The sequence below is a fragment of the Stegodyphus dumicola genome, chromosome 11, assembly GCF_044657685.1.
Source record: "Stegodyphus dumicola isolate Sdum_Otavi_A_Nest chromosome 11, ASM4465768v1".
Lineage (NCBI taxonomy): Eukaryota > Metazoa > Arthropoda > Arachnida > Araneae > Eresidae > Stegodyphus > Stegodyphus dumicola.
The window spans coordinates 92025547-92052998 of NC_140778.1; the positions used below are offsets into that span (position 1 = coordinate 92025547).

The 27452-nt window shown below is 34.5% G+C and overlaps 1 protein-coding gene across 3 annotated transcripts in view; it reads left to right on the forward strand.

Moving 5' to 3' along the window:
• Positions 1-27452, forward strand: part of LOC118198258 (apical endosomal glycoprotein-like) — a 92822-nt gene that overhangs the window by 18268 nt on the left and 47102 nt on the right. For 2 of the 3 annotated variants that reach the window (XM_035369896.2, XM_035369895.2), the window contains exons 3-7: positions 2933-3195; positions 9389-9482; positions 9690-9842; positions 19168-19374; positions 26471-26562. In XM_035369896.2, coding sequence (XP_035225787.2) covers positions 2933-3195; positions 9389-9482; positions 9690-9842; positions 19168-19374; positions 26471-26562 — 809 coding nt within the window. The remainder of the gene's footprint in view (positions 1-2932; positions 3196-9388; positions 9483-9689; positions 9843-19167; positions 19375-26470; positions 26563-27452) is intronic. The other variant, XM_035369898.2, reaches the window with a different exon arrangement.

The window sequence follows — 27452 nt, forward strand, 5'->3', positions numbered from 1 at the left end:
ATCGCCCTTCTTGGAGACGACAATGTAAAAAGAAACAACTGGTGCTTCGCCAAATTGGTGAAACGGAATTCTGGTAAAATGAAAGAGTACTTGTAGCCGATCTCGAAACCAGCCATCGGCCTTATCTGAGACCTCTCCAGAAATTATATCAGCTCAAAGTTAATGACAAATTGCTAATGAAGCATGATTCCGATATAGTGACCGGAGATTGTAGCTCAACTCCTTGCGCTAATGCTCCAAGTGATCCTGAATGTCTTGAAAATGATGAGGTTGTCATTCAAAACTCATGATTTTGAGGTCCCTCGGAAAAGAGACAATGAATGAACTTGCGACTTTGAAAACTGTTGAGCCTGAATTTTAAATCTCTGAATCTCAAAAGGGAAGAATGTCGCGAGACTGTAACGGACTCGAAGTTTTGATTTCCAATTTTTGAGTAACGCTGTAAAATGCAGAAAATTGTGCTTGTAAATTTAATGATTTGCTAAATTTTATCATAATATCCCTGATGTGGATTCTGACGAATTTTAGATTTAAGCAAAGATGATATTCGCTGTCTGCGTACTGGTTTACGGAAACGGTAGAAGAAACCTCCAGGTGGGTATTCACCGTTCCTTTATTGAGATTTTTTTTTAAAAAAAGCGTCTATAAAAAACTATAAAAAAAGCGTCTATAAAAATATAAAGAAGGGGAAACCCTTCTTTATGGTAATGTATGGATACTGAATTTGAGGGCACAACGTAAATACATTTTATCTATACTCATAATGGATATTATTAACAAAATGATTTAGCAAACATTCTGTTGATTGTGACTTAGCCTTTACCACAACATTATTCATGACTCTGAATCGCGGGAACAATTAGCAAGCCCAGAAGGCATTTTGAAATTTTCTAAGAAGATGAGTTTTTTCACATTAACGTCTTAATATTACTATAACTATTATTTTGTTAACGGAGTAAACATTAGTTTCAGACAAATTAGAGAAAACATTTGATTGCATTGCATAATTTTTGGAAACGCTTTCCGAGTTTAAAAGTGCTCGAGACAACATTTGCTCCCCTCACGTTAATTTTTAATGCGTTTTCGCACCATGCACTTACTTATATTTGCTGAGAAAGGAAGTAGAAGCCATCCAATATTTCTTGACATATAATATTTACTAAAACTTCGTGAGTGTTCTAATTGTTTTACAATATAACTCAATGAGTGAAGGTACATTGGAGATATAATTTCAACGAAAGCCAGCGAAGTATAAACATAAGTATAAAAAACTGGTTCGAGAGACGTTCCTGTCTTTTTTATTTAACAGAGTTCATATGAGATAAGGGTAAGCAAAGAAGAAGAAGAATGGGATCCGATTTTGAATGTGATTGCCAAACATTGCCCGCCGGAAAGCGAAAAACCCGTTTAATTGATTTGCTGATCAAAATATATTTCGTGCTCAAACGGCGCCAATTGTTGGCGGTGTATCAGCAGGCACAGGTTAATGTACAAGCACTGAAAGTTCTCTGCGACGTAATTATGAAATCTGACGTTTAAGTCATACATGCACTCCAGTAAGAGAATCCTTCAATTGTGAAGACCAAAATTTATAAATTATAAGGTATTTCTCCCGCCTTCTTAGCATGTCTTCATAGTGTAGTGGTATGCACGCTGGGCGCGTATTCCCTAGGTCCGTGGTTCGATTCCCGGCGAAGTCGTTGCTCAATTTTCCTCTTTCCTCATTTCCAAAAATCCTAATGTCTGTGCAAAATATATAGACAATCTTGAGCATAAATACATCCATGATGTGCTACATTGTCATCCGTAAAATAATATTAACTACGTAAAGTCTTAGTAGTTTTATATTTCTGGGGCCCATCATCGAGCGAGTGGTAAAGTCGCTGAACACCGGTAGTTCCGTCCGGTTTTCAAATCTCCGCGAACGGGCACGCTGCACGGGTGTCTTCGTGGTTCCCCCATACGTAACGTAAATACGTAAAAGAAAAATTTCGAAATTCCTCCACAAAGGAATCCCTCCCCTTAGGCAGATTATCCTCGATTATTTGCCTTTATGTAAATAAACCAAACCAACCTTTAATTTCTCCAGTTATTTGTAGTTTTGCGTTATTGAATATTAAAGAATGACGTGAGGCTTTTAAAGTTTAAGTAATATAAGGTTTAAAGCTCTAATTCGTATACTTAGAGGCTTATACTCATCTATTCATTTCTTCAGTTGAGAAATGGAAGTGACGAAATCTTTATTGCTGTTTGGAGAAACTGTCACATTTTTTATTTTTAAACCGACATTTTCATAAGCCGTCCAAACGGGTTAGTGGCTAACAATGCTGACTGCTATACCGAAGCGTCACCGCTCGAATCCCGAAGAAGAGAGGGATGTATGTAAATGTATAGTATCTTTGCCGCATGGGGTCCCTCTAAATATGCGGTGAGCCGAAAGTCCTTTCGAGAGGTTGCTGTGAGAAGCCGTACTGTCATCTGTATGGCGGCCAAGGTTCTTGACAACATCAGGCGCAGTTTTGACTCCTTGCCACATCTAATTTCGTAGACTTGTTCTGATTTCAGAGACCTCATCTGATGTTACTGCCGATCAGGTGGGATAAATCACAACATTTTATTAAAAAAAAGAAAACCCCTATTTTTTCCACAATTTTCTTTATTTCTAAAGATTTAATATTCTCTTTTTTTCGTTTATAAAACTCAGAATATTTTTAAAAGTTTAAGTAATATTCAGTGGGCTTCATTAAAGATTCTCGCGGGGCGTAATGTGCCCGCATACAGCACTGTTCTGAAGGTCTGTTGCCTAACGGAAAAGGTACGTATTTGAAAAAAATTGACATTTTAGAGTCGTTTTATTAACATACTTGAAATTTTAGTTTTAAACGCTAACACCTGTTTTAAAATTTATTCTCTAATAAAAATTCTTTTTCAGATCAAGGTAACTATTTGTATGTGAACGGAAGCGCATCCAAAGCGAAAGGTGTCCGATTACAAACAAAAATTTTGGGCGTTTCCGTCTACTGCGTTAGCTTCTTCTACAACATGTATAGCGCAGGCAACGGAAGGCTGACTGTGTACACTCACAGTCTTTCCCAAGATTACGATGAAGTCTATTTCATTCGCAGTAAGACACAAGGTAATCGCTGGGAGAAAGCAGAATTCACACTTTCAACAAATTTTTACAAAAATACCATAGTAAGTAGAAGTTTAACTTATAAGATATTTCTCCCGCCTTCCTAGCGTGCCTTTGTGGTGTAGTGGTCAGCACACTGAGCCGGTATTTCAGAGGTCCGCGGTTCGATTCCCGGCGAAGACGATTGCTAATTTTTCATCTCTTCTGCTTCCAAAAATCCTAATGTCTGTACAAACGTATTATTTAAACATAAATGCTAGCAAAATAAAAAAATGTGTAGAAATTTGGAAGGAAAATTTCTAGAGACAAGACAAGAATTCGCTAAACACAAAATCATGAATTAAAGACCGTAAGTTTATTTTTTATCAAGTGTAATTTTATATTTCTCTCTAATTAGATGAAATTCTGCAGAAGAGCTGCAAAATCAGATTAATAAACTAATGCTTCTATCAGAAATGAAAGTTTATCAGTTCAAGAGCAGTACAGGCAATGGTTAAAGGCGCTAGATACTAGATAATATTAAATATTCGTTTTAGATTCGATTCACATTTAAGCTGCGTGTAGTTTTTCATTGGTTTTTACTTCCTTTACGAAATATTGTAAAGGCGAAAAATTTTGGGTGTCATATTTCAACATTAATACCCGTTTTGACCGCCCCCGAATCTATTTGAGAGATTGTGTTCCGTGACATCTGTACGTATGTAACGAATAAAGGATTCTTTTCTCCAAAACGGATTGTAAAATGGATTTAAAATAGATTCAAAAGAGATTTGTGACGCCTATACGTACGTACGTACGAATGCGTCTCGCATAACTCAAAACTGTAGCTCCAGAACTTTGAAAATTTGTATATGTGACTACTATAACATGTAGCTCTAGACTTCGTTTTTTGGTTTCAGTCGGCTGCAAAAATGTATGCATGTAAAATGGATTTAAAATAGGTTCACAAGAGATTTTTGCGTGGCGTCTCTAAGTATGTACGTACGAATCAAGCTCGCATAATTCAAAAACGAGTAGCTGTAGAACTTGAAATAGAAAACATGCGTCAATCGTCTTAAAATGAAATTGGTGGCTTATTAGAACTTGCTGAATCAATCGGAAGTTTTGTCGACATAGCTATTGAGGACGTTCAAAATTTATTAGCGGAAGAAGAAATTGACGAAGCAGATTTGATGGAATTGGCATCCGAAGCGGTAAATCAAACCAATTCTGAGGACACTAGGACTAATCAAGATTGGGCAGTTAATAATTTAACATTAAAAAAATTAAAAGAAGGCCTTAAGCTTAGCTGAAAATCTCGAATCATTTTTCTTGACTGCTGACCCTTCCGCTGAAACATGCCGAAAATTCAAAAGGGGGCTGCAAAACTGTCTAGCTCCTTATCGAGGAATTTACATTGACCCGGTAAGAATTCGTAAGCAAAGATGAATTACAGATTTTTTTAAAGATGGAAGAAAATGCTAGAACTTTCAACGAAGAAAGAAATTCTGAAATCGAAAGCGATTTCATTCCACCGAAAAACTTTCTCGATTGATTATACTGAGCAGTGACAGCGAAGAAATTTATTAAACTAAAGTTGCGTTAAATTAAAATATGCAATATTTTTTGTTTTGTATTGTGCATAATATATAAATAATTTTAAAAAATTAAATTGTTTATGTAGAATTTTAAAAAAAAATATTTGTTTTTAATAAGTTTTCGGATTGTAACCCCCCTTTTTATACTGGCTTTGAGTCTCATACAACACGGATTCACACAGCACGGCAATTTGTAGGAACCTATCTACCGTGCTATACGAGGGTTACTTGATCTTTTCTTTCGGTCTTTCCTTATTTTGTGAGAATGGTACAAGGGAAGGGCTCCTTAAATTCAGTACTACGATGCTGCGATTTTATTCTGTTGTTGCTGAGACTAATCTCGCTTGTTTGATATCACAGAAAGCTCATGAAATCAAGTGAGTAAGGAGGTGAGTAACTATTATAACTAATCTGATCTAGGAATACAATCTTGAAATAAAGCTCAGACAAGGTAAAAAAATGAGTCACGTAGATGCATTGAGCCGATCGCCAGTTGATCAGGCAGAAGAAACTTTATAACTGAAAACAACTGAAAACAAGTTCTGTCCTTTATCTTTTTCTTTAGCTAACGGCTAAAGAAAAAGATAAAGGACAGAACGAATGCCGGGAAATATGTAACTGAAAATTGCGTCTTGAAAAATAATGGATTGTTTCGTAAAGTAACAGATCGAGAAAAGACGAAATTGTTATACGATCATAACTAAGTCGATGAGAAAAGGTATTGTAGTAAAATTTCACGATCTTTTGGGACATTTTTCAGCAGACAGAACTGTTGCCAAAATCAAAGGAGTCATATTGGTTATAAGGAATGAAACGCTATGTTATGCGTCACATTTCGATGTGTTTAGAATGCCTAGTGTTAAGAAACAAGGAGTACTGCATCCAATTAGACCTGGTAGAAGACCTTTTGCAATCATACATATAGATCATTTAAGACCGTTTATAAAAAGTTCAAGAGGAAATACATAATTATTTGTAATAATTGATAATTTTTCAAGATTTACACATCTATATTCTATGAAATGTACTGCAACCAAGTATGTGTTAGTTGCATTGAAGAGTTTTGTAGATGATTTTGGGTTACCAGAAAAAATATAGATGAGCATGTTTCACAGCGAATAAAGCGATAGATGAGCATGTTTCACAGCGAATAAAGCGATAGATGAGCATGTTTCACAGCGAAGGAATTTCGAGCATACTGTCAAAATAATGGAATCAGACATATGCTCAATTCAACTCAACATCCAAGTGGTAATGAAATGGTGGAAAGAGCAAATCGAACAATTGTGACTACGATTAAAATGAATAAGGAAAATCCGAATCATAAGGACTGGGACAAAAAGATTAAGGAATGCGAAAGAAATTTTAAAAATATGATAAATAAGGCTACAAATACTGTTTTCAAAATGCTTCACGGTTATTCACCAAAATTCAACGACGGATTGATGAGGATGATTATAGACGAAGACGCAAATGAATGGGGGAATCCAGTATTCTTACAGAAGGAAGATAAAAAAAAAGAATTGAAGATATGCAGATGAAAATGAAAGCAAATTATGACAAGAAGAAAAGCAATTCTTTAATATTCAGAAGGGGAGAAATAGCAGTTATGAGAAGAGTACCTAAATCAACTAGAGAATTAATCAAAACCACAAACAAAATATCGAGGACATTTGGCAGTTACAGAAGTTTTACAAAGTGATATCTATAGAGTGACTCAATTAGAAGAGAAGGTGAAAGGACGTTTCTTTAGTACGACAGCTCATGTGAGCCAATTAAAATAACATCAGTGTCAAGCTGAATCAGAGGAGGACGATGATGACGACATAAGGACGGTGAATCTATATGACAGGTAAAGGTTTTCGAACCATAAATTTTAATATTATAGATTTAATTGTTAAATATAAGTTCTTAACGTTCTGAGATTTTAACTAAGTTAGGATGCTCGAATGTAAACGCAACGCATTGATTTTACTTTAAAGTATATTTTCCCCTAGTGGCAATGAGAGAGTATTATGATAGAAGCCAATTTGAACGGTAATGTTTTCTGAAGTGGGTATAGTAATTTTGTATTTTCAGTTGTATCGTCTCAGTGATATGTAAGTAATGCGAGAGTAAAGATTTATTAACATAAGTGAAGAATACCAATTAAGGAGGGCTGTATGCACTAAAATTCTTAAAATAGCATGGAAAAATTGCTTCATGCTTCATGCTGTTATTTGAAAGTCACACTTGGAATTAAATTCTCAGTGTACATTGATATCAATTATGTCCACAGGTTTCTCTTCTGCGCTTACTGATTGGAACACTGTATAAAAGAACAGCGGATTTTTCAAGGGTCGGCATAGCACTTCCGGTAACGAAAATCATGTAAGGGATGATCGGATATCCTTAATACAAATGCATATTAATAGCACATTATTGCACAGTTCTTTAAAATTTTTTTCTCAGCTCAGTTTTAGGGTAAAAATTAAGGTCGAGTGCACTGTCACCTTTATTTAGAAGAAAATATTCTCAACTCATTATAATTTAATTTTCCTTCAACTAAATATATAAAGCATCATTATTACACACATAACTTCTATTCTAATAAAGACTAGAAATAAATTAAACACGGTGAATTGTATACAAATTTATGACTAAATTTCATCGATCTAAAACTAAATACGTGTTAGAAATTATTAACCTCATCCCTCCAACTCACAATCTTCTGAAAAGAATTTAGTAACCAATTGATTTATTTATGGCAGAATATGCCAGTGTTTCTCAACCTGTGGGACGCGCCCCCTAGGGGGGAGCGAGCACATTAAGGGGGAGTGAGCATATCCAGTAGAAAATATTATTTAAAAAAAGATATTAATTAACTAAAAAGAAAGCATACACACACACACAAAACAAAATATATTTTGTCATAATATTTAATAATTATTAAATTAAAATAATTAATAAATCAAAACTTACGTAATCAAAACTTATTAAATTAAAACAATTTTAATAATTCTTAGTGACTTCTTTGGGCCTGTCTTGCAGAGCAAAGTTTTTCGAAGGAAGGTTTTTAATATTAGAAATAGACACTCTCAGTTCTTTTTCTATATTTAGCTCAGATCTACGTTTTGCCTTCAATGAAGCCACCGCAGAAAATCCAGTTTCACAAAGGTAGCATGTTGAAAATGGTAATAAAATGCGAAATGCCCTTGTTTTTAGTGCAGAGAACTCATCACTCACTCCTGCCCAAAATTCAAAGAGTGATTTATTACTAAATTGTCTTTTGGTTTCACCAATCGTCGTGAAGTCTATGAAGGTTTCTTCCTTAGCAACTGAGAGCAGTTCGGGAGTATTTTGAAATGGATCTCTAACCCACTCGTAACTTTCTATGAGTTTGTCGACAGCAAGGAAATAATTTGTAAAATTCTTTGTCAGTATGGCGAAATGATTTTCAATGGTTACAAAAACCACTTTTACATGTTGTTCTTCAGCCTTGTAAGTTTTAATACAATCATCCACATTTGTAAACATTGTTAGGTTTTTTTTTGCTTTACATTTCTCCTCCGCAATTCCAATTTTCTACAAAAAGCATTAACTTTATCACTCGTATCCAATATATGTGTATTTGCTCCTTCGAGTTGAAGATTCAAGTTATTTAATTTCTCGAATATGTCGACCAAGTAGCTCAATTTCATCACAAATAAACCATCGCGAAAATTCTCGGCTTCATCTCTTAATTCATAAACACGTTGCAAAAATTTCTCACGTGATAACCATCTTGACTTACAATAAAATAGTAACACTGAATGGACGGCACCAATGTCTTTACAAAGTGCGGAAAAGATTCTTGATTTTACTACAGTTACAACGGTAGTTAACACAATATGCAGACTAGAATTCATTTTTTTTTTGGAAGCTAAAGCTTCTCTGTGGATCATGCAATGTGTCCAGACACACTCTGGCGATTTTTGTTTTACAAGTGCTTGTATACTTTGGAATCTTGCTGACATTGAACGAGCAAAATCATTGCATATACCGACGAAATTTTTTCATTCTATAGTTGCTTCGTTCTTAAAATCATTTAAGATAGCAAATAATGCGTGTGCTGTTGCTTTGAGTTCTATTGGTTTGCAGGAAAATAGTAGAAAAAAATACTTCTACTATTGACATATTCATCACAAATCGAACATAGGCAATGAAACGAGCGTCTTTATTACTATCTGTTGCTTCATCGAGCTGTGCTGAAAATAATTTGTTAGGCAACTTCGAGAAAAGGTGACACTGTACATTTTCAGCTATATCACTAATTCGACGGGGAACAGTATCATTTGAAAGATGTATGGACAATTGCTGCAATTGGTTTGCAAAATTAGAACAGAATAAAACAGAACGGTAATAAAAGTGTAGCAGATTCTTGTTTTGCCAATGCTGAGGATCGGTGTTTCCAATTGTGAATAAATTTCAGTATTCTTGTTACTTTTTAAGGTTTAAAATTAAGATTGTAGTGTAGGTTTAGCGCCAAAAATACTCAAAATAGATTATAATTGTATACACTTTATTATATGGGGGGGGACGCGACGAAAATTATGACTAAAAATTGGGCCGCGAATACTGAAAGGTTGAGAAACACTGGAATATGCTATTAATTTATTTGTTTGAAATAGTTTTAAATTTAATATATTTTGATATATAGTTAATTTTCGAAGCAAAATATGAATTTTCATCTGAAGTCGGAGGAATCATAGCTCTGGACGATATACATTTGGCCTACCATAAATGCTCAAATGGTAAGTTTTTCCCATTTTCAAATATTAATTAATATTTTCCGTTTTCAAGAGTTAGTGAATAAAAGTAACAGAAATACTTTTTTCTTGAGTAAATTAATGCTAGTTCAGTAATTTAATGAATTTTGCTGATGTTCTGATATTACGTTTTTAATTAGTAGTTTTAGAGTGCAAACTATTAAAAGAAATCAAAAACCTCTTTCTAATCAGGGCATCAGTCGGTTTGCACTTTTGATGAATCAAGCAGTGGCTACAATGCTTTGTATACAGGACCTTTAGCGTGGAAGAGGAAAGATCAAGAGAAGACTGGATTTTTATTGAGCATTTTACCACGTGTTGATCATACCTTAGGAACATCAAGTGGTAAGTATGTAAAATGAAGTAATGAAATTTATTATGCAACTTTGCGGGTTGTATCGACGCTCTTCGCACATTTTTTAGAGGATTTTACTTTGCAGTAAACAAAAATCCTCTGCACGGAAATTTTTTTTAACTACAACTATGCATACATTATCGTCTGCTACTCAACAGTTTTGTTTTTATGCAAAATGGCTCTTTTAAAGAAGCAATGGATGAAAGACTATGTTGGTCCTTCTTTCGAAGAAACATGTTTGTATCTAGCTATTAGAAAATACTGTGAAAGCCCTAGGATTTCTATATCTAAAGCTACGATACGTGATATTGTAAATAAGGAAAGATAACAACTTCAGAGTTTGGCTTCAAATGGGAAACTTTTGCCAAATACATATCCAAGGAGAAAGTTGCAAAGGAAATATTTTTAATGTTAAAACAAAATACGGTAAGTCAAATGATAGTTGCAAAATCTTTTAAATTCTCACTGTCAAGTGTAAATATTACATAATGTTAGTTCGAATTCCCTCTTTCTTCCTATAGAGGATCTTCATTTTCCTCCTTCCACTTTCCTCCACGGCATATCACCGAACGCAGAACGCGTTGCAGATTTCTAGCATTTATCCAAATGAAAATTTAAAAATATTGTCCCAACAGATGAATCTTGTTGTGTGTAAAGGAGTGCAATTAAACTCATGGATTTCTGAGGTTTTGGACTTCTAAGATGTGGATCGTCGAAGCATCGACCAACAGCCCTCCTTGGCCTTTGGAAACTGTTTAACAGGAATGGGATAAAACACCTTTTCAAATTCTTTATTATCAAGGTTTTATTATGGTGAAGAATAAGCGTTATCCACTAAAAATTTGAAACACAAAACTTTAGATAAAATATTTCCGCAAATACTATGAAATTCGTCTAAACATGTGCAAACCGCATCTCTAATTCCAGCCTGGACCTCAATTTCAATTGAGGGTTTTCGCGAAACTCCGGTGATACTGAATAAGTTTCTAAAAAAGAATTGTATATTCTCATATCTTATTAGAAACGACCATGCTTACTTGACTTGAAAATCGAACTAAGAGTGTAAGGATCCTAAGTTTTACTAACGTTTATTTTTTTTTAAATCCTTACTATCACTTCTTATTTTCTACTTCCGGCCAGAATTAAAAGCTTTAACTTATTTATGCAAATTTGTCTTGCTAACGCCAAGTACTTGAGTTGTGGCTTTTTGCCAAGTAGAGAGAGGAAGGAGTTATTAGAAGCAGGCCGCTTGCCATAGTAGTTTTACTCGTTTGCTGGTTGCCTTCAAGGCCAGAGGTTTAATCCTCTTGATAATTTTAAACGTATTGTAGTTTTAGCAGCTCTCTGTACTACATACGGATTTTTGTTAAATAACGGCCAATCTTAAAGTTGGGCACTTGTATATTAATCCAAAGTTAGTTTTAGTTATAGTTTTAGTTAGTAGTTTTATATTCTTACGTTCAGACCACAAGTGGTTGGTCTCTGTATTCCGAAGTTCCGGAAATCGCTGTTAAGATAGAAGAATAAAGGGTTTCGTATACCCTTCCTGTGTGTATTGTCTACTTCACAATTTATTGAACATAGCTTGAATAAGCTTCCTGTTCCGAGACAGGACAGTTCATGTTTCCAAAGCAAGTAAAGAGGAACACAAGTCCTGATAAGAGTAGACAACATTGCTAAAATTAATAAGAGTTTCTTCAAAACTGGACTCAGCTGTGATGCTCCAAAATTTTTAGAAGTTACCAAATCATTCGAGAAAATAACCTGATCAGACTATTTGATAACCATATATTTAGAGGTCACAATTTCGTAACCTAGCTTGGACTGCTGGTTTGTACTTTTTCTTTTGAGTGACGTCAATGGCCTGTTTTTGCTTTCCATCTGATTGACATCCTTGAAGTAGTAGTAGTAGTAACGGAGGACATGGGCACCATCCCTCTACCATTACGGCTAACCGGCTCTGCCCACGTCCGCCCTTGTCTAGTATTTATTAATAATTCTAAAATTTTCACATTGCCATATATTGTGGCTGATTTACAAATAACGTCTATACAATAATTGCGTTTACATTATTATCATAACTTATTTCATAAATTTTGGTTGGAGAATTTTCTCTAATGAATTTTTTCTTTTGTCATTTCTCTTTATTTTTAAGCATTCTATATATTATTTGTTTATCGTGAAGTTTCTCTTTTGTTATTTGCACCTTGCACATCCTTGCAGTACAGGAGATCATCGTCTCCTCAACTTTACCCCACAATCTTGACCCTCTGGAAGTTTTGGCCCACCAGCGGCCGAGAGTTTAAGTCGCTGAACACTGTTAGTTTGGCTCAGGGATCGAATCCCGGCAAAGGGGATGGCTGCATGGGCAATTTCGTGATTTTCCTCATATGAAATTTGTTTACGGGCCAGTTTCCCTTAGAACGTCCTCCGCGAAGACATCCCTCCCCCTTAAAAAGAAAGCCCTCGAGTAATTTGACATAATCCAATAAACCAGACAATATCCTTTAGATGTTCATTCAAATTGATACATATGCGAACATCTAACAGGATATAAAATTTATAAGGAAGAACTTTTATCATAAATCAAATTTAAATATTGAAGATGCATATTTCTAAATTTGTTAAGTAATACTGTTTGCAAATCATAAATATTAGAGTTTACGTAAGTATTTTATTCTATTTATTATATCTTTATTAGAATTATACGTAAGTATTTTTTTTAACAGCAAACCATTACTTGTAAGTATTCTAGAAGGAGGGTAGTTATATTTCCACAGAACTTCTGTTAACAAGCTGTTGTTGCAATCCACAGTTCCTTACGATAAAATAGTCCAGGCAAGCTCCGCGCAAGGTAGAGGTGGTCGGAAAGTCTTTAAACGAAAAGAAGAAAAGAAGATCTGAATTCGCACTAAAATTTTATCAGTTAAGTAATGTGATCATCACACACAGCTGTTGGGACTAAAGGTACATGTTTTTTTTTTCCAAAGCAGCAGTAAGCAGATCTGAACCATAAAGTTTGAATCAACAAAGACCCGCATAAAAATATTCTGTACCTAAAATGGCAGCAGACAAGAAAAATAATTCGAATTGTCATTTGTCAAATGGCAATCGGAAGCAGACTCCAGAATTTCTGAAGCTTTTGTTTCCTTGAATAACACACTAAATAACAAAATTTCTGTTCATCATCGTTTAAGGGGGAATATAATCTAATCCGGAGTGTTAGCCAATGCGGAATCAACGAAAATAGATAAGTCTTTACTTAATAGGCAGAACACAGCACTCGGATCACATCATAAACATCATAAAAGCTCCATCACATCATAAAAGCAAACAGAAATTTTATATTGGGTATCAGCTTCAGATTTAGAAAATATGGAATTATATATATGTAGTATATATAATATACTATATATATATATAATATAATATAAAATGGAATTATATATATATAATTCCATATTATATTATATATATATATATAATATGGAATTATATAGAAGAAAGTTAGTTTGTCCTGTAATAAGTCAGTCACAGATATAACTATCATCAACAAACTTTCTACGATCGTCTTCTCGGTCCTGGAAAAGATCGACGTCCGCTTAAAAAAAAAAAAAAAAAAAAAAAAAAAAAAAAAAAACCCTAAAATTAGAGGTATTAATTAAAAATTCGGGTAAACGATCATTTTTACCCTCATTTTTCCGAGTGGCAACAGTCTTGCAAGCTGGAGATAAAAATCTGCTTTATTTTGAGAGTTGTTGCCACCTCTCGCTTTCAAATCCTAGAGTTTGTTAATAAAACAGTTCTAAGTTTTACGATGAAATAAAAATAGTATTGCCAAATATTAAATACATTACTCCCGATTCCAAAAATTCGTAGGAAGCCATTTCGACTATTTCCATCTTCCTACGACTTTAATCAGCCAAAATATTCGTTAAAAACTCTGGAAGCGCTAATTCTCGCCCTCCTTTATCGAGTGGCAACACTCTTGCGCTTTGGAGATAAAAATGCTTTTTTTCTAAGAGTGTTGCTACTGCTGGCTTTCAAATGGTAGAATCTGTTAATCAAAAGTTTGTAAGTTTTACAAAACCTACATATAAAAAGAAGAATATCTCTTTTTGTGTTTGTTTATTCGCGTTATTGATCTCTGATCAGTTATGATAAATTTTTTGCCACATTTAATCGAGTAAAATTGAATATACGTGAAATATTGGATGGAAAGTGAGCTTTTATGACCGCCTGATTAGAAAGACGAAAATCATTAAATACTGCGTGCTATTGTTGCTGATATAACGAGAGAGAATTAGTTCATTTGTCTATAGAAATTTTTATATGGATTCCATATCGCATAAGAGTGAAAAATGTATGAACATGAATCGTATTTTTTGCATCGTTATTAGAGAAAGATAACAGCGATATCGTTCTTTCTGTTGTTAGATACATTACTCTCAATCTCACTTAACTGGTATCGGGTACTTCCGATAGTCTCTACATATTGTTGCGTTTTTCTTTTCTGTTCTGATACCAGTTACGTTATTTCTTCCTTCACGTTCGTACGGGGTTTGTAGATTTGGAGTGAATAGCGACGACACTGGATGAAGTAACACTTTATTTATCGAAACACACTTTATTTATCAATATTAATCAGGACAGCTCCAAAACACTTTTACAGTCGTCGAAGATCTACTATAAGCACGCTGGAACAATCAGCTTCACACTGTCAAGCAATAACGGTGGAGACAGCTTCCTGCAAAGCACCCGACTCTGCTTTCCGGAGTGCAGCTCCCGACTCTGCTTGGTCGTTCTCGGAACTCCACGTACTCTCCAGACTCTCCACGCAACAACTCGCTATGCACTCGACGACACACGAGCACAGCTCCCGACTCTTCGGTTCAGTTGTTCCCGGAGCTCAACACGCTCTCTCGACGATGCACTAACTTCGCTACACTAACAGACTCCTTTGGTGCACTCGACGACCCTCTCGGCACTCGCTGCCCAGCTGTCAACTCGATCGACTCCGCAGGGATTTGCGGACCAGCAGGGTTTATATAGCTTTCGGTTTGTGTTCGAGAACATTATGGGATAAACCGGTAAGAATACGTTCCAGAAGGTTCTCCATCCGTCCATGGGATATCGTCAATTTTGTCGCCAAATGTCGCCAAATGGGAGATTTATCGCCAAATATGGCAACCCTAAAACTGCTTTGCGGGGAAGTTGTTTAATGTTTTCGGTATATTTAAAATCCAAGTCTCGCTGCGTAGCTGCTAGTACATTTATAAAGAAGTCTGTGTGTGTGTTTGTTAGCTAATAACTCAGTGACTACTATAGCTATCGTCACCGAACATACTACAATTCCTTCCTGGGTCCTGGAAAACATCAACGTCGACGTTTTTCCAAAAACAAATATCTAAAATCAGATATATTAATTAAAAACTGGGAAAAACGACCATTTTCGCCCTCATTTTTCCGAGTGGCAATAGTCTCGCAAGCTGGAGAGGAAAATCTGCTTTTTGCAAAAGTTGTTGCCCCTGCTCTCTTTTAAATCCTACAGTTTATTAATAAGAGAATTCTAAGTTTTACAGTAAAGTAAAAATAACATTGCCAAACATTAAGTACATTATTCCCGATTCCAATTCGTGGGAAGCCATTTTGATTATTCCCATCTTCGTACGACTTTAATCAGCGGAAATATTAATTAAAAACGCTAGTTTTCGCACTTAGTTTCTCGAGTGGCAACAGTCTCGTGCTTTGGAGATAAAAATGGTTTAATTCGAAACATGTTGTTTCTGCTGGCTTTCAAATCGTAGAGTTTGTTAATTAAAAATTTGTAAGTTTTACAAAATCTATACGTATAAAGAAGAATGCCTGTTTGTGTGTTTGTTCACATTATTGATTTCGGATCAATGTTTTGCCACATTTCATTGACTAAATTTGAAGATAGGTGAAATATTGGGTGGAACTTCAGCTTTTCGGATCATTTGACTAGAATGACAAAAGTCGTTAAAAAAACTGCGTGCCATTGTAGTTGATATAATGAGAGAGAATTAGCTTATTTTTTTTATCGAAAATTTTTATGTGGGTTCCATATCGCATCAGCCTGAAAAATGTGTGACTATGAATCATGTTTTTTGCATCTTTATTAGAGAAAGATTACAGCGGTATATTGTTGTTACTCTCTGTTACTCTCTGTGACTCTCTGTTACTCTCAGTTGTTAGATGCATTTCTCTCAATCTAACTTAACTGGCATCGGGTACTTCCGCTAGTATAAAATAACAGTCCGAAACAAAGGTTCAATTAATCACCTTTTAAAGAGATACATAATCTGTACTTGGACGTATACATGTCACTAAACCGGAAATTTGGTCAGTTTATCATAATTTATCATACTTCATGTTACACAACAAGCTGAATTCATCTTTTCTAGATTCATCCCTTTGTGTATTTTTAAATCATTTCTTCTTCATAAAACCTCAGCCAGCTTATAATGTATTTCTACCTCCTGCCTGCATGCCTTCGTTGTACAATTGGAAGCATACTGAACGCGTATTCGAGAGGTTCAGGGTTCGAGTCCCGGCGAGGGCATCGCACATTTTTTACGCATCGTGCTTCAAAATAATCTTACGACTCCACAAGTAGCGCTCGAACTAAAAAGGTGGTGAACGTTCGTTACCAACAGGATTTGGCGATTGGGTCCCCTAATCCCCACTCCGCCCTATAAAAGGGGAACCATATAAAATACATTCTCCCTCCTTTCCGCATGCCTTGGTGGTCTAATTGGAAGCATACTCGACGCGTATTTGAGAGGTCCATATTTCAAGTACCGGCGACAGCGCTGCACATTTTCCACTTCTTCTGCTTTAAAATAACCTAATGATTCTATAAGCTCACCCTCCCTTTTTTCTCACTCCTCTCTTTCATTCATTTTCACTATTTTCTCCTTCCTTTATTGCCAATCAAAACTAACACTTGACGCAACCACACCACACTAGATTGGTAGAAGTAGATCACTGATTAGGTAAAATAAGATAAGAAACACTAGACAGGAGTCAAGCTACTGGAGTCATCTGTTGAGGAAACGAGAACTAAAACATAAGTTCCTTAAGGCTGAAGGTTGATATGGATTGGAATTAGGGTAGTTAACTAGATCAGAAAGATATTTTTGAATGTTATCTTACATTTGTCGAGGAGTATGTCCCACCGGTTTCTCCATGGCAAATTCGCATTAAGCAGAGGAGAAAAAATTCATTCAAGTGCGATGGTCCCAGAAATTCTCCAGGCGCGAAGCAGAACGAAAGCATAAGACGAAATAACTTTTAGAATATAAAACAACTAGTAAACAGCTTATTTTTACTTTCTAATAAAAATTATAGCAATAAAAGACACCAGACATATAAAGGAAAGCTCCTTTTCATAGCTGCTTCCTTTATATCTCAACATCAACGCACTTGTTGCATTACATATTTTATTCAGATTCCTTAATTTTAAAACCACTGACTGTTCGATAATCATATCAAAATGAAGCATGTTACTTTAATTTTTTTCTATATGCATATATGGTTTTAATTCAGCCGGAGTCCAGAATAAATGTGTTCTGTTACTTTAATTTATTATTCAATTACCTGCTTAGTAGCCATTTAAACAGATCATTCCCGCATCGACGGATTGTACGTTGTAGATCAATTCCCTGGCCTCCACGCTCACCATATTTATCGAGCTTTGATTTCTTTTTGTCGGGAGCCATCAAAAGTACCATGTATCATAATCCTATCGTGTCTGAAATGGATCTGGTGGCAAGATCCGCCTGCGCAGCTGCTACAATCAGAGAAACTACCTGTCTGTTTAAACATGTCCAGCAATCAATGATTCGTCGGTGTCACACATGTTTGGCGCCTGATGGTGCAAACTTCGAGCATCTGTTGCAACATTGGAGTTGTCGTACACCATTTGTATTTATGTCCAATAAACATTTCAAATTAATCACTCTCTTGTTTCCTTTCCCGTCTTCAACCTCTGCTACCACTTACCCCTGACATTTCCGGGCATGGGTTCCTGTGCAATTCTTAATACTTATGATGTGTCCTGCTTCTCCTAGAAGTTTGTCGCAATATTTACGGGACACCCTGTATATACAAGGGGCAAATATTTAACTCAGCTGAGGTAATTCAAAGCAGCGACGTGCGAGTAATCAGCAAAGCGAGTTTTAACAGGTTATCAGCTGTGGTTAGATTACGTTAACATTTCATACCCGCGATTACACAATGAACTGTGACTATTATGTAAATGCCTGGTGCTTATTTGCCAAACATTTACATAATGGGGGATACCCCCATTATATAAACATAATTTATGGGATGGCCATTTTACTTAATTTATGAGAAAAGGAGGACCAGATTTGTTCAAGAACTGATTGTCCAAGACAGTGCCTGGCTGTATTTGGCTGCTGTAGTATTGGCAGGTATCCATTGCTGTCCGAAGTCGATTTGTCAGGACTATCCGAAGTCGATTTGTCAGGACTAAGATACTCTGAAAATAAATAACATGTGATTGTAGGACGTTCTGAACACTGAAACAGAAATTAATCAGGAAGAAGTTTTGCACAAATGAACATGTGAAAAACGCAACGTAGGCAATGCAAAACCGGAAGTCACAAAACGGTGTATTTCATGTTTTGAATAACTTATAAAATGCTGCAAAATGTGTAATTCAATGCGAAGATTTCAAATTTAAAAGCTTTGAGTTGCGAGAAATAAAGTAAGAGGTCCGCAGAATTATGTGACTCAGAATAAGAGAATAACTTTTTAAACGTTTCAATCAAATCACGTCTAAAGAGGAAAATTGTTTGTAAGGAAAATTCTGGTGGGAGAGACCTTTATTTTCTTATATTCTTATAATAAAATTGTGACAATAAAAATACTTACAAATATCATTCAACAGTGGGAAATTCATTAAAAGAACAATAAAACGTTTATAGGAAACAAACAAACAAACAAACAAAAAAAAAACAGTGCACAGATCTGTCATCATTGAAGATCGTCCGAGATCTGCAACAACTGAAATATCAAAGCAAATCAATTGTTACCATTTTTTTTTGTACGTTTAGTTAAATGCAAGAAGCCTTTGTAAAGGATTGATTAATTGCAGTAGGATTAAAATCGTGAAGGCAATATGAGGGAGATAATATGATATTGTACAGAATCAAATTTTGATTTCAGGATTTAATTCTAATTTGCGAAACTCATTTGTATACATTTCATATAATTTTCTTTGTTCATAGTTTCATGTCTGTTCATCTGCTGCCTTTTCACTTTTTAAAGGAGGTTATTGGTTTGTTGGCGTTCGTGGATCAGACGTAAGCTCCTTAGACACAGCAGTGCTTGAAAGTAAAACATACACCATAAGAAACAGAGAGCCTTTAAGTTGCCTAAAGTTCTACTTTTACATGGATGCAGACGGAACGGCTTGGTTTGAACGAAAGGTGGATGAAGCTTATCTCCAGGTCCACATTGCAGATCATCTCTCAAGTAATTGCCCATTTTATTTATTTTATAACGCCCTTGTTGTTACAACAAAGTTTATTTTAGCTTGAAACTGAAGACAAAGAGAAAACTTAAGTTATAGCCAATTAAAAAAAATTATATTCAATTCCCGGTTTTTAATCCAAGTTACTTAAGGTTTCCATAAAAAAATCAAACAGAAAAGAAATGAAGTGAAAAAATTTTCTACTTATGCCCTAACTTAGTACTTAACAGTTTTCTTCATAATTAAAATACAATAACAGGCCGAACAAGTATTAACTTAGAAGTCAGATAACAAAAATAAGCGTTATATTTTCAAATTTTCACAGGACTAGTTTCCATTGCTTTACCGAACTAACATCCTCAGCTGCAAAACCGCAAATGAACGAGATAGGATACAGTGATTAGGTAAAATAAGATAAGAAACACTAGACAGGAGTCAAGCTACTGGAGCCATCTGTTGAGGAAACGAGAACTAAAACATAAGTTCCTTAAGGCTGAAGGCTGATATGGATTGGAATTAGGGTCGTTAACTAGATCAGAAAGATATTTTTGAATGTGAAATGCCTCTAGAAAATCTAATTCACCAATGGAAGATGCTTTTGAATAATTTTGGCCGCAGAAAAACTGAAAGTGGGATATTCGGACCAACAATGCTGGGCAACAGAACTCTTCATTGTTTCCTTTTTTCTAACATATGCCTCAGTCTTCTGTTCAATAAGCGAAATTTTAAGGCTCTCTTAGTTTGACCAATGTAGATTAAACCACACTGGCAAGGATCCCTGTAAATACCGCAGGAATTCATATCCGGAATGGGGTCCTTGAGTATGGAACTCGGAATTTTATTTATGGGAAAATAAACGACCCGAAAGTTCAATTTCTGTAAAATACGTGCAACTTTATAGCTTATTGATGGAAAAAAGGGAATATCAATAGAATTCTTATAATCTCCTGAAACAAGAGTGTGCCTTTTGGTGTGCTGAGATGAGAATTTTTTAACTGCTTGATTAATAATTTTTTAACTGCTTCTGTTGCCCAGCAACAATGGACCAACAATGGTCCGTAAATCGTACTTTCAATGTTTCTGCAGCCAAAATTATTCAAAAACATTGGTGAATTAGATTTTCTATAGGTATTTTACATTCAAAAAAATCTTTCTGTTCTATTTAACGGCCCTAATTCCAATCCATCTTAGCCTTCAGCCTTTAAAGAAATTATGTTTTAATTCTTGTTTCATCAACAGATGGCGCCAATAGCTTAACTCCTATCTAGTCTTTCTTATCTTATCTTATATAATCACTATATCTTATCTCGTTCATTTGCGCTTTTGCAGCTGAGGATGTTGGTTCGGTAAAACAATGGAAACTAGTCATAAGAAAATTTGAAAATATAAACCCTGAGTTTTGTTGTTTGACTTCTAATTAATAGTTTTCTCCATGCTGATAAAAAAATCAATGCAGGCTGTGCTTCATCACAATACTCGAAATAGTAATATAAATACCCAGATATGTATATTAGGCTCCAATTTTACTCTTTTATGTATTTAAGACTTTTCCGAAAATATTTTAAATTAAGTTTCGTTTGTTTTTATTTTAAACAGGTTTTATTTGTTTCATTTTAAACAGGTTTGTTCGTTTGTTTTTAATTTAAACAGGTCTACAGTTTACGTCCTACCTTTATGAAACTTGTCACAGTCAAACAAAATGAAGGTCGCTGTCTCAGATCTCATAAAGACAAGACTACGGGATCCACATTCTTTATATGCATATATTTTACGCTAATCTACCAAATGTTTGATTAAAAGATTTAAAATGCTTTGTGTTGTAACACTGCAAAGCATAAGATATGTATGTTTCAAATTTAATCAGAAAATTCAGCGGCATAACAAAAATTCAATTGCTACTCGATAAGATGGGCTACTCGGGAATATACTAATTTGTCTCGAATTCAGCAAACAAACTCGACAGTTCAAGAGAAATACTTTGCTAGTGTACAAATTAAAATATTTTGAGGTGTGTTATCTTTCAGTAAAGAGTAAAATATTTAATTTTTCCCACCTCATCACATACTAAGATACATTATTGCATTACATACATTTGCTTTGCTTTTTGAATGTGAAATTGTGATAGTCATCATAAAGCTGTGAAATCAGTTATGCCACCAAAACGAAAGAGAATTGCTGGTTCTACACCTCAAGTATGAAAGAAAAAGGCATCACGAGCATCAGAAACAAACGAGAAACGGGAAGCATTACTGGAAAACGTTCGAGTGTGCACTTCTCAAGCCCATATGAAACAAAGTACTCAGGGCCGTATGAAAACTCAAGGCACGTTTCTCTCGTATGAAACAAACGAACAACGGAAGCAAGACTGGGAAAAATTCCAGTGCGAACCGCTGAAACCCGTTCGTCTGAAACAGACGAGCAACAGGATTCAAGACTGGAAAAAGTTCCGGTAAGCACTGCTCAAGCCCGTTCGTCTGAAACAGACGAGCATCGGGAAGCAAAAATGGAAAATGTTCGAATAAGCATTACCCAAGCCTGTTCGTCTGAAACCGACAAGAAACGGGAAGCAAGACTGGCCTGCTCATGCGTCGAAAGTATTTAGATTTATTTATGGATCAAATGGAGAAACAAAAATGTAAAAGCTTAGAATACGCTACGTAAACAAATTGCGAAGGTAGAGCTAAGTAGCGTCAATAAATGGGTGAGATTTAAGCTTGAGACATCACAATATATTCTCTCATTTACACTAAACATGGGCAATATCACTCCTGTAAGGGATCAGATCGGAACTGTTCGCTCGCTGAAGTGAATCAGCTCTTTTTACAATTAACCGATCACTAACAATGACCTTGATGAATGCGTTCGGAACAGGCATGGATCAAGATCAGCATGCAAAAGCGTGAGAAAAGCAGAACGAATTGAACAAGGAGTGGGATCGCTGGAATCAACTCACACAAACCGCTAACTCCATGGACTGATTTCTTTCAACTGTAATTTTGAAATTCCTTAAAAAAACTTTTCTACATAGAACAATAAAATTCGGGAACAGAAAAATACTAAAAATTAAATAACATTGAAAATTAAACTCACTTTTATTAAAAAATGCATTATTTTATTACTATAATTCATATTTTGTTGCTACTATAAAGAACAGTGTAAAAATACATTTTTAGATCGGAGGCATATACCAAAAGACAGAAAATTGTCTGCAGACAATACTGGCAGTTTCCTTTCTTTTTATTTAATTTGACAAAATGATAGCAAATATCGCTCGAGGTTCTTCTATTCATTAGGATCCGCATTTTATTCTGCAACCTTGAAAATATACATTAAATGAAAAAATATGTTTATATATATGTGTCTGCTAAATCTAACGAAGAGTAAAGAGAAATTCACAGCCATGATCAGAAGAGGTTAGTAAAATAAGTAAATAAATAAAAATGTAATATATTATTTTACATAAATATTATAGTAATATTGCATAAAATAGTAATATCTAATATACGTAGAAGCCAGATTTGCAGATAGCGAGGAAAAGAGGAAATGAAAAAGATTTTGCCTAAATAAGATCGGCAGCTAGAGCTAGAGGCAGGAGTTATTAAAAGGGCGAATAATCGCGACTCCGAAGGACCCAGATTTTCGACTAGTGCTAGAGCACTAACAGCTAGGAGTTCCTATAATCTACGTGCTTTAAACAGTTCCTCACACTGCCAAATGGGGAAAAATCTTCATCCATTTGCAAATAGGGAGTGTTCATTTTTTCTGAGATGCATCGGTTTATTTAATGTTTTGTTTTTTACATACTAGGTGGATCACAAGCAAACCAAAAGCCGATATATATACATAAATAACACACATAGCCACAAAAAATGTGTCCGAGACGTTTCTAGAAAATAATAAAGGAAAGACTGCTTGTATTTACATTAAGAGGAATCCAATTTTTGGCAGGCTTCCCAACAACAGCTCTCGGTGAACTATTAACTGCCATTCCGTTTTCGCAAGAGCATTGATCATTCGTTCAGTAAAGTGAATCGGTTCCGGAGGCGATCGTCCATCTCTAATTTACACTATCTGTATTTATTATTTTACCTGAAAATAACAATAATCTGTTGTTTATTATTGCAAATTGATATTAAATCCTTTATTTTTAATTTACATTTAGAACTGCTAAGCCTTGGTTTTTAGAAAATAAGTATAAAAAGCTGTTTATTTTAAATTAATATGATAGAATAATACAGCCCTAATATTTATTAAAACATATTAAACGCCTTAATATTTATTAAACGTACAATTATTCAACAAGATCATTATAAATAAGATTTTTTATTTAAATTTAGAGTTATATCATAGAACCATTTAATTCTAACGTTTTCACAAATGATTTTATTATGCTTTATATATCATATAAGCAGACAATATTCATTACAATATAAAAAGATTTAAGAAATAAACGTATTATAGAAAAAAGAGAAATAATTGTTTGCAGCAGACGAACACTGTACATAACTTTCATTTTACTATTTCTTAGGTTCTCAAATAACATTATAATGTCTTTAGGCATATTAGTATTCCATACATCAGTAACTTGTAGATATCTAATTTCTTATAATAAGGAAAATTAGATTAGATAATTAAAAATATTATAATAACACGCAAAGTTTCACGTGAAAAACATAAAATTAAGTGCAATTACAACAGCAAACACCCAGCAATTTTTTTAAGACATAGCACTTGCTATTGAAATTGTATTCGGTATGTAACTTTTGCATTATTATTTTAGTAATGAAAAAGTTACTTATCGAATGCAAGTTTGCGAGTTTCGGAACTCAACTTTTGACTTAAAGATCGTCAAACTATCAATATTTACCGTAAGTCGAAAAACATTATCAACAATCAAAAAGAATTAACGAGAAATCTAATTTTAAACACAAAAAATTTATGATTAAAAGTGCAGTTTACAGTTAATATAATAGTAGAAATAAAAAATACAAAAGTGATACATTGAACATAATATACGATATAATACTGTTGTCATTCCCATGTAGACAAGGCTCTATTTTCCTTTAAAAACATCATAGAATTGCACAAACCTCTAATCGAACTCAACCTCGGTATTGTGGACAGTCTCGGTACTAAGTTCCAGCAATGATAACGACCCCGCTTTATAACACTTGCAGCTTCAACGAACACTCCAGTGCATGCAAATAAATGAGGTTTCCGTTTTTAATCTTAAAAATAGATCAGAAACACAGAACAAATAACTCAAAAATACCACACATTGATTTGAGTTATAAAATAAAGTAACATTTCCAGAAAAATGGCACAAGGAGTAAAATAAAGCTACCATAATAATGTCATTACCTAATAACGTTAAAGTATATTTAAACATGTCAAAGTATATTTTAAAAAGTGAAAGCGAATAATAATAATAATGCATAATTCACTTAATTCTAGTAACAATGAGTGGTGTTGTCATTAGGAGATCGCGCTTTGAGATGCAGTTGTTCCAAAGAGACAGTTCAACTTTAGTTAGTAATTCCAAATAAATCGTATTATTTTTTGCTGTACTATTTGTTTTCTTTTTTTAGTTCTAGAAACACTTTTTCAGGTTATGCGTATAGCAAGCTCCCATACTGCGTCAATTGTTTTGAATTGATAAAATAAATTGAAACTTATTAAGCCTAATCTAGTGTTTCGTTTTCGTCCTAGCTATTGAAAGCGGTTTAAAATTCAAATTAAGAAATTATCTAAAATCAAATTAAAGGCTTTAGCAGGCGAAAGCAACTGGCTTGTAAGTAAATGTAAGATAAAATTTATTTAAAATTACCATCCTGGTGCTTTGGAAGTTTTAGAAGGAACTTTAGCGAAACCAGAAAATCTTCCAGTAGATATTTCAGTTGCTTAACAAGAGAAATATGATGCTGTTAAGAAGTTTCAAAATGCAAATGAAAGAAGTTTTATTTCTAAATGCACTTTTTCAGTCTCCTTCGGCCTCGAGACAGCTAAACGCTTTCCAGAAGGTGAAAATCATAAATGATTCGGACAAAACATTTGCTTTAATTATTTCTAAAAATGAATTGCCATCTGAATCTTCAACTAATCGGTGACATTCTTTTTATTTATTCTTGACCCATATCATAAAACTTCATTCCTGAGGTTATTCAACTGCATATACGTAAGTCGAAAAACCACAGATGCTCAATTTACTCTTCGCAAAACAAAAGTCCTTTCGAGCAGATCTTGCAATTCGATGTTTACATTCGCCTCGAGAATAATTTTCCTACCTCATACGTTTTACAACCTGATTGTAACCGCAGATGTGAATTAATAATAAATATCATCAGTTTTGTGACTTAAAGGTATCGAAACTTTCGTATATACGGTACTTGAGCAGATTTTACCAAAAAGGTGATAACTTGAAATGTTTATAATCGACAAAGAAGAGTTTCATGTCGGGATGTTAAATAAACTTACGCGAACATGATACATATAAACTTCAACAAAGGACCACGAAATTAGTTTAAAATATGGTATTTAAATTTGGAGCACATATGACACACGACACGTAGAACGGTTACCTCTGGTGGAGGATGAACATGTTTTGCAGCAGGCGCCAGTGTTGGTTAATCGCAAGTATTTGCTGTATTGCCATGATAATGTGAGAACACACGTAGTGTGGGTGACCAAGGAGACAATTCAGAGACTTGTCTAGGAAATACTGTGCTCGCCGGACGTCCCAAAACTAACCATCAATTCTGTTACCAGGATAACTAACTCCTTTGAAAAACCTTCGTGAATGAGGAGGACCTGAGACATCCAGGAATGAATTTCTCAGATCCCCGAGTTTCATCCTCGGGCATCGCCTAGCTCCAGATATGTTGACAGAATGTCCTGTGTGCTGGTGGAGATTACTTCAAGACCTATGTACCAGGTGTACTGAGTATACCAAGTACCATGTGTAAGACCAAAGACCCCAGTACAATGTCCTGTATACCTATCTGTTTCTGACGATCATGACCGCAAAAACGATTTTAATTATCTTGAATTTAAAAAATAGCGACTACTTTATGAAATTAATTATTCTTGTTCTTAAATTAGGAACATTGTTGGTGACAAAGGCAAAGAATACTACGAGGCATAGAATATGGAGCTATGTGGAAGTCGAAGTGGAAAACAGGGAAAGTTTCAAGGTAAATAATTTCAAAATTGTTCACATTTTATATTGTGAAAATCATTATATTCATTTCTATATTATACAAAATAGGATATATTGCCCAAAGTAAACAGTGAAGTTTTACTTATTAATTTTCGCAATGTTTTGAGGACCAATCATTCAATTTTTGTTTATTAATGTCCTCAGTAAAGTTTGTATTTTAGCTTCTTAATGTATTTTTATGACAGTGTTTTTCTGTCAATTCTAGCTTGCATTTACAATATTTTTCTCTGTTACGGGTTTTATTTTCACTCATTTAACTAAAGTATTAATTATTTCATCTTTCTTTTTTTTCCTGTTTGGATTGTATTCTTAAATTTTAAGCATTCTCATTTCCACTCTATCGGTGTTGGGCTACCAATATTCAATTTACTTTCTTATTCTTCTTAATTAATTACGTTTCTAAATATTATTTAATTTCCTGAATTACAAAATACCTCAGGAAGAGGTTAATTTTTTTTTGCATTTCTCGAGACACCAGCATATTGTTGAAGGTGTCCCAATATTATTTAACTTTCTGAGTTAGGAAAAACCTCAGTTGCAAGCTTAATTTTTTGCATTTCTCGAGACACCAACTCCCTTGTAAAGATGTCTCGGGAAATGTAAAGCGTTAATGTCCCCCCCCTTTTTCTCTATTTTTGGAGTGAAGTTTTCAGTTTTTTATTGTGTTGGATCAAAACTTTTGTTTTACTTTGGAGTGAATACCTAAATTTGGTTTTGAAAATTACTTTTAATTTTGTAATTTCTTTTGTAATTTTTCCATAGAATTATTTAGTTTCATGAAGAAAATTTCGCATTTCTCAGTGACAGTGGTTATTTTATACCACTTTGAACAATTTTTTGCTTCCATTTTGTTACACCTGAATA